Source organism: Crocodylus porosus, unplaced genomic scaffold (assembly GCF_001723895.1).
Source record: "Crocodylus porosus isolate Cpor-Errol unplaced genomic scaffold, CroPor_comp1, whole genome shotgun sequence".
Classification (NCBI taxonomy): Eukaryota; Metazoa; Chordata; order Crocodylia; family Crocodylidae; genus Crocodylus; species Crocodylus porosus.
The window spans coordinates 14,028,593-14,037,595 of NW_017728924.1; the positions used below are offsets into that span (position 1 = coordinate 14,028,593).

At 38.1% G+C, this 9,003-nt stretch overlaps 1 protein-coding gene across 1 annotated transcript in view; it reads right to left on the minus strand.

The window, feature by feature from the left end:
• Positions 1–4,913: 4,913 nt before the first annotated feature.
• ABCB7 (ATP binding cassette subfamily B member 7) overlaps positions 4,914–9,003 on the minus strand; it is an 83,199-nt gene continuing 79,109 nt past the window's right edge. The window contains exon 16 of the mRNA XM_019540371.1: positions 4,914–8,849. Within this exon, the coding sequence (XP_019395916.1) occupies positions 8,631–8,849 (219 nt within the window). The 3' untranslated portion in view covers positions 4,914–8,630. The remainder of the gene's footprint in view (positions 8,850–9,003) is intronic.

Sequence of the window (9,003 nt, forward strand, 5' to 3'; positions counted from 1 at the left end):
GGATCTGGAACCAACTTCCAAGAGAAGTGGTGCTGGCTCCTACCCTGGGGGTCTTTAAGAGGAGGCTTGATGCCTACCTAGCTGGGATCATTTGAACCCAGTTTTTCTCCTGCCCAGGCAGGGGGTTGGAGTTGAAGATCTACAAGGTCCCTTCCAACCCGACTTTTATGATTCTATGAAGCTTGATGTTGATTTTCAAATAGAAATGAGCTTTTGACTTGTTCTCCTTTAATGTTTAATAAATAGCAGGTGAAGAGGGATTAACTGTATGCATCTTAGCTTTGCATTTTTTATGTGGCAATACTGCATCCAAACAATTTATGAAATACTAGGCATTGTCACAATTTCTTAACAGTTTGTCAACAGAATTTAGACACACTACATTAAAAGGACTTGAATTTTGAAATTGATTCAGATGTTGAGTTTGTTCTATCAGGATACTAGATTTTTAAGAGAGCCCCCTCAAGTGCCACTTTCATAAATAGAAAAGGCCCTGGAGATTCCTGTTTGTGCTCAGATTGTGCACTTGCAGCCAAAAGGCCAACCACAAATATGCACCTTTTTGCCATTCTCCCATTTTTCTGCACATGGTCCTGCTCACAGCCTTTTCAGTATCAACTCTGCTATTACAATCAGTGTATTGGTGCTGATACTCCTGAAAAAATGGGGAGCTTCTCTTAGATTTATGAAGTAGCAAACACATACATATACTGCAGTATGAAACATTCCCTTTTAAACATCTTAAGTAAGATGTTACAGTCCTGTACCTGGGCTTTCAAATCTTGTCACCAATTAAAATCATGACAGGTCTAGATACATGAAGGTTAGGTTTGCACCACATAAAGCAGGATGTAACTAAGGTCTGAAAAATGCCTTAGTCTCAACCCCCCCCACAACCAACCAATCCTAAAAAACCCACCCTAAAAACCAAATCTTATCATTCTTGAACTACATAGCATTTTCCAGTATCAATGAGGCATGGCATTACCTACCTGTTTTAAAACCCTGCAAGTGTTTGTTACCAGCCACTCATTACAAAATCTGACTTCAGATTATATAAAAAACATCCTCCTGATTTTTCCTTTGACTATGCAGCTGCTATGAAAAGCCATTAAGTTCTTCAAATTATTGACTAAAGGAAATCTACACATTCCCATACTAATGCATGAAAAATAGACAAACATACATTTTCACTGTTGTTATAAAGCTACTTATTTGATTTTTTTATAAAACGAGCTATGCATTGGCCTGCAATAGGGTCTTAAACACAATTACCATCAAGACTGATCTTCATATTCCATTTTCCTTAACTATCTGAAAATGAAAGACTGTCTTTTCACCATGTACTTTTTCAAAATGTTTATTAATGCTACCACAAGGCCAGTAAAATCTTCACATTACACTTCCAGAACACTTGACAATACATTTCAAGGCTGCAACACAAGCTGATGTACAGAGTGTACAACCTTGTTTTTTCCATAATGGAAGTACAACTCCCCTGCAGCATGCCCAGGATATTAGAGCTAATAGCTTTACGGGGCACATGTTCAATTGGGGTGACATAAGTAGTTTACTTGACAAACTTAGAGCAAAGTACTAAAAACTAGAAATGGATGTGTGAGGAGCTACAATCCTACTGTTGTTCTGCTTTAAGCCAAAACAAACAAAAAAAGTTGTTCCTCCATGCCTCTCTCCCTTTTCTTTTATCACATTTTAAAGGTGCTATGCAGTTTGGTACAACTGAGTGTCTCTGGTTTGGAGACCCAGCGCTGGCTGTATCACAGTTAAGACTAAGACCCAGTTCTTTGTGAGAGCTTGTACACGATCTCTGGAAACAAGAGATTTCTGTAAGGGCTCAAACAAGTCCTACTAGTCTCCAACTCAGGGCTCACAAACATCCATTCATGACCTGCACAGGCCTCGTCTTGAAGACCATTTGGAAAGTGCTGGTGAAGCTCTGACTAGCACAGAAGGCAGCCCCCTCCTTGCTGGGCGGCCCAGACGGCAATATGCAGGCTTTCCATTTGTTTTCAGTTGCAAATAAAACACTGACCAAGACAGGGTCTCGTCTTCCATACAGGGCCTTGCAGTAGATGTGTGCCCCTCTCTCTGCTGGGCTCTGTTGGACCATACAAGCTATCAGAGCCTACAATAACCAATCACCTGTTGTTTAAATGGACAAACTTAGCTGGAAGATCCTCATCTCTAGAATTAAGGCAGACCCTGTTGTCTTTCTGAGCAAAAGACTGTTTTGTTTTTGGAGATTATTGCCAGACTGTCTCAGATATGATTTAGTGGTTATCCCTCCACTGTTGAAATTGGTCAGCACATTACATTATTCATAGATGCTATGGTCAGAAGGGACCTCAACAGATAATATTGAGTCTGACCCCCTGCCTAGGCAGATGACCCTAGCCAGGTGCCTGTCCAGCCTTCTCTCAAAGACCCCCAAGGTAGGGGAGAGCACCACCTCCCTTGGAAGCCCAGTCCAGATTCTGGCCACCCTCACCAGGAAGAAATTTTTCCTGGTATCTAGCCTAAATCTGCTCTGTCAGTCTGGGACCATTGTTCCTTGTTGAAATCTCTCTCAACTATGGTCTAACCAATGCTGCACAGAGGGGAAATATCACCACCTTGGTTCTGTTTGGCATGCATCTGCTGATACATGATAAAGTGTGGTTAGCTTCACTGATGATCGTCACACTGAAGACTCATGTGCATCTTGGAGTCCACTATGGGCTGGTTGCCCTGCTGCATCATTTTTCCTGCTGGACTCCCACAGATATGGTCCTTCATAATCTTTTCAAAGACCTTTCCAAAGATGAGGTAACAGTAACATGAAGCTGTTTCTTCTTTAACATCATTCGGGGCTGAGGCATAGGTGGATCTTAAAAAAAAAAAAAAAAAAATTTGCAAAGTTTGTTTGTTATCTTACATGAGCACAATGAAAGAAGTGATGAATTACTGCCAGTGATCAGAACATCAGTATTATAAGCTTCTCGGTGCTGTAATATTTTGCCATCATATTTTGGTGGCACTTTGTGGTAGGCCTTCACATAGTCGTCCTGCTGACTGTACTTCGTAGCTTTTGTAAGGAAAATTCCCACTCCTCTGCAAAACACTGGACCTTTCTAACAGCAAGCAACAAAGATACAGACTGTCAGACTCCTAGGGAAATCTGCGTGCACAGCCTCAATCATAACCTCCAGCAGAATGGGTAAGAAAAAACAAAAGTGTGTGGACTTTCAGAAGCTCCACTGGACCAAAACGCCACCTGATGAATTGAATGTGAAGGACACTGGGTTTTTTCCACTGGGGAATAGGAGCCAATCAACAAAGCACCAAGCTGTCACTCCTGAGACCACTGTTTAAATACGGATGGGATTCTAAATGAGAAGAGTGTGGTAACCTCAAAACAATCCTTAATTTATGTAAAAATCCACCAGTTTATGATCTTTAATTACTGTTTTCTTTGCTGCACACATGCAACTCAAATTACAATTAATGAAAGATACGTGCACATGTGGAGAGAGAAAAAAAAAATTGTCCTATTTGCACTCATTCCCTAAAAACATTCAATGGCAGCATTTTGTCAGTCAGCATCTATAGAACATTCCTGCATAATATCATTAAGAGTGAAAGATGTGGAAAATGAAGCTCTAGAAACAACAGCTGGAGGTTCCTATCAGACTCAAATAGGAAACAATCTGTTCCAGGATATCTCTTTCACTCCAGTAATACAGCACTCCCTACAATACAATGGTTAAACACCCTAGCTATATAATGATGTGCTAACATGAGCTACAGCTACTGCAGTTTAAATGAGCCCCATATATTGCATCAGTAAAACTATCACAAGTTGGGTTGCATTAAATGTCCTTCACACTTCTGGTTTCAAAAGGAAATACTAAAATTACAGAGACTGAAATTTAGTTTCAGGAATGAGTTGAGTTATTCCACTACAATGGCTCCTGTAAACTATACAAGTGAGTGCTGGGGATAAGATGGGGCGGGGAAGACTATTGTATCAGTAAGAAATAACTACAAGCAATATTTTAAACTAAAGACATTTAAGCTTTACGAAGAACATGAAAAAGCTTTAATACCATGTAGATAATCTGAATACTCTTCAAATGTGTTTTTGGAGCTAAACAAATATTTATCACCTTTCTAATAATAACCAAGAGTGTGTTTGGGGCAGGAGGGGTGGGGAACTAGAATTTGGGCATATAATATGAATTTATCTTCCTCTGATTGATCATCTGAAGTTTGATTGCCTAATGCTAACCCAAAGCACTATAATTTGTTACCAACTTCACTGACACTAGTAAGCACTGCAAACAATTACTTTTGCTACGAAACAATTCAATGCTTTTTGGTTTGGGTGGATACAGAGCGATATTCCCATAGCTGCTATTAAAATCATCACTATTATTCTGTGCATGTGACTGACAAAATATCTGTTTCCCCTGAGAACTGCTGTAAAACTGGAAGAGTCATTTCAACAGGACACCCATTTCTATTCACAAAGAGATAAATCCTTTCTTTAGTAATAATTATCTATACACAGCTTAACAACGGAGTCATGGTAAGAAACCTCTCCAGCTGAATGTTTACACAACATGATTTGAACTGGTGTTTTTTTGGACACTTGTTGCCTTTACTGTACAATTTACATTCCTATCCTGAAAAGAAACCTTGACATAATTTAAAATCTAGATTTCATGAATTGTATATATCATAAGTGTTGATCCATAACTGTGCAGCCAGGGGCAACACTATCAAGGCATCTGCAGTAGAGACTTCTACTTTCACCTTTGTAAAAGCCTTGGGTTTGCAAACTCATACTAGAATAGTAGCTCAAGCCATTTTCTTTATTTATCCTTATATGCTTTTTCACAAGTCCCCCACTCCCACCCCCCAGAATTAAGAATACATACCTAAATTTGAAACATTTACAGCTGTTAAGGACAATATTCAGTGAAGCAGCAGCTGTTTTAAACTAAAGACCCATCTCAAATAAATATACATGTACAGAAGTAATGAGAGGTTGAAGTTCTTCCAGGAACAAGAAAATGTAAATAAAGATTTAATCCAGGCTTCACTACAACATAATTAATTGTAGTGAACTGGTTTAATTTGGACCAGAAGCATGTCACTGGTCAAAGAGACTTCCAAGCATTATGGAAAAATTACAGTTCAGAAAGAGTGAGGTAATATATTCTGGATTTTAGCAGAATTTCCCCTCTGCAGTCTCACAAGTTGGTGCCTCTCTACTTTTATTCAAGTCCTCCAAAGCTATGATTCTCTAGGTTGGCATGTACATTAAAATGTTTGCATCGACTGGTCTAGCAGAAGCTGTGGTATATGAACACAAACCAAATCTTAACATAGCCAGAGCCAAAATTTTACCTTCTAAGTGAACAAGAGGTTCACTAGGTGAAGAGCTACTACTAGTCTGATGATGCCTGCTGATAGGACAAGATGTCCTACTTGTAATTTTGGTCCCACACTTGTTTGTTACCATAATGCAAAATAGGGGCAACTGCAAAACTAAGTCCATCTGTAACCCTTCATTTCCAACAACTGGATCCGCTCTCTGAGGAGGTGCTTCCTCTTCAACTACAGGAAGAGACACATGACATGGAAAAATTATCATCTTATTACTAAATTACAGAAACTTCCTTCCATCTTCTATGTCCTGCTGCCCTCTTCTAAAGTTACAGTAGCGATGTGTAAAGCGAACCAAGGAATCAGACAAAGAGGCAGGATGAACATTCAAATACAAATGCAAATAGTACTGCAATGTTTATCTAGAGTCTGCAACATGGAAAAGTTTGACACCTCAAAAGAGGAGAAACACTGCCCAAAAGGTCATTTCAGTTCTACAGCCAAAGGTTGTTTCCTACACACCTTTTTTGAGCAGTTATTTACATTATGGAAAGACCTTTAATTAACCCTTACTCTGCCCTCACCTCATTAGTTTTAATCAGTGATGACACACACAAGCATTTATTGTTGAGATAAAATCTTTAGAAGGTGCCAACCAGCACAATTCTGCATCAAACCCTTGAAAAAAATTAGCTGTGTTCATGTTACTTAAGGCTGAAAAAAGATCTTCCCTCTCCTGCAACAGTAATGACATTCACTGTATAGTACATGCAAAAACCAAAAAAACCTTACAGTAATTAACTGCATAAACTTTACTTCTGCATTTACTCAGCTGCAAAAGCATGTTTCCTACATCATAATATTCCAGCATTGAAATCTGTATTGCTTTCAAGTCACCTGTAACACCAGAGTAGTGTTAGATCTTTCATTCAGCAACAACTACAGTTGATAAGTCAGGCAACAGGTGGGCGACTCTCCATTGAGAAAAATATATCTTGATATTTTGCATTGTTCATGTAGCACTAATTTCTAAAACTTGCAATGCTCAAGTAACGTGTCAAAGGAAACCATGTTTAAGATTGAAATGCTACTAAACACAACTTTCGTATGCCACTTGGCATATACAGCAGTAGATAAAAAGAAATTCATTCAACTGCATTTTTCTTTCAATAATAAAGGAAAAAAAATTGATTTAGGAAAAGGAGGAGAAAAGGCTCCAAAGTGGCTTTTAGCAGCATTTTGCTAACTGTTTTTGGCAGTTAAAGATGATACTATTTTTGGGGTCGCTGTGCTGTTGTGAAAAATTTAAGAGAGGCGTATTCAATTAGGGAAAATAAAAGGAAGACCCTAAACAGAAATAATTCTGAACTGTCACCAGAGACTAGCAAGATTTTATTTTGCCTTAAAACTACAAATTATGAATGCCATAAAAAATCCTTGCACTGTGACATACTTTTTTACAATCATTCTTAATTGGGGGGTTACTGGCATGGATTACTTTATCCTTACACAATTAAAGAGAACAACAGACTAGCAACAATGAAAGAAATTTAAAGCTCAACTTCTAATTTAAATTGACACATTTTCATCAATAGCTGATGATAAATTCAGCTGAATTAAAAGATACTACACCCCTGCCTGCCCCCCAACAAATTCAATTTGTAGTCCAATCTTCAGAGATATTCACTGATTAGAGTGCTTCACTTTCCAAAATGTCAGTCCTATGGCATCCTGCATCTGATTTTTCAGAGAAACTTAGGTTCCCAGTTACTTTAGAAGGCAAATGGGACCTGAGCATCCAGAATTAGTGAAAATTCCTGAAAACTCTGGCTTTTGTCTTGTCCTTTCACTTACTTTATTTCATTTGGAAGCAAACAGAATAGCAAATAAATGTTTCAGTTCACTAAAAATAACTGTCAAGACTTGACCACAACGTTCAAGTGCACATCTCCAGCAATTAATACCACAACTAAGGACAAGTTTACACATGAAGGTTTACCAGCATAATTATACTCTTCTGGTTATACTGATATAACTCCAACTAGTGACATAAGTGAACCAAAATTGCATCTTTTTCTGGAGTAAGAAAGTCTATGCAATACATTATACCAGAATAACTATGGCAGTGTAATTATGCTGGCACATTTCCCCATGGCAATATCTTAGGACCTATAACCAGAGGCCAACAAAATCCTACAAGTTGCATGGGGATCTGAAATTTTTCAGCACAGGTGTAGACCTTGGGTTTAGAAGCCCACTGGAGCAATTGGCAGAACAACATTTAGGTCCATTTCTCATACACTTGGACAAATGATTAAATGCATCGCTCCTTCACACGCTGGTTTCACTTGTCCATGTCTGAAATTAAGTTGATGACTGCATTCTCTTTAGGTATTCTAGCGGATGCCAAGGACACAGACTCTTGAACTACACATTTGGCAGGTAAATAGTGGAGAAGCTTTATAATTCTAATATTTTGCTTTACAACATTTATTGATAAATGAAATCAACATTATAGTTTCTTAATGTAGACTTGCATCCAGTTCCTAAAAATACATTTAGCTCACCTTTAAAAGGAATGCTTTGATGTTTTATAGAGGGGCGAGTACAAAAGCTATTTTGGAGGAGTAAGCGGAGTGGTTCCAGTTTTGACTCTGCAATCAGAGGTTGTTGTTTTTTTGGGTTTTTTTTGCTTTGTTGATTTTTAAAAAAGAAGCAAATTATTCCAAACCAGACAGACATTTAAGAACTTAAATTACACCTTATTCATTAGTGAATATATTCAAGTTAACTGAATTACATTAAAAATATAAAACATTGTTACCAACCATCAATGATGAAAAATAATATAGGCTAAGAACAAGCCTGTGTACCACTTAATAATACATCTTCGGGAGTCCAATCTTTGCCATGTGAAACAGTAGAAGTCATCTGACAAATAGTTGTCAGTGAAATGTACAAATGTCTGAAACTGCCATAAAAATATACATTGTTAATTAGCAATAAGTTGAGATTTCAAAAAAAGTTCAGCTCTTGAAGATCTTAATAAATATTAGAGATTCTCAAAAAATGTGGAAATAAAATCCTTTGGTTAACATTATGCTTCACTGAGAAACTGTAAAAATAAAACAAAACCAGGAACTGTATGAATTATTTGATTTTTAAAACAAGAGCTGTGCTTCAGTGCAATATTAAAGTTGCCATTTAGCCTGTTGTAGAAAATTATTCCTGCACCCCATTTAGCATGAGCAGTTTCCGCAGCCTTTCACACTATTGATAATTTCTTCTTGTAGTTTCTTCCTTTCCTCCTCTTTGGACATATGGTTATTTTGCTTTTCCCATTTCTGGTTATTATTGCTAGTCTGTATTCTGCTGCTCTGTGTGTGCCACATTTCATAGTAGAGACTGTTGGGACTGGTGAGAAGATCAAAATGGCTACCATGTTCAGCAACTTTACCCTGTAAAATATAAAGTTAGAGATTAAATCTTACCAGATCTACTGAGCATAAGGACAGCATGGCCCAGAGTCTTACAGTGTGGTTCCTGGCAATCCCCATCTTTAATGAAGGGGTGGCAGGAGTGCAGAGCTCAGGTGGGTAGGGTGTGGGTGGG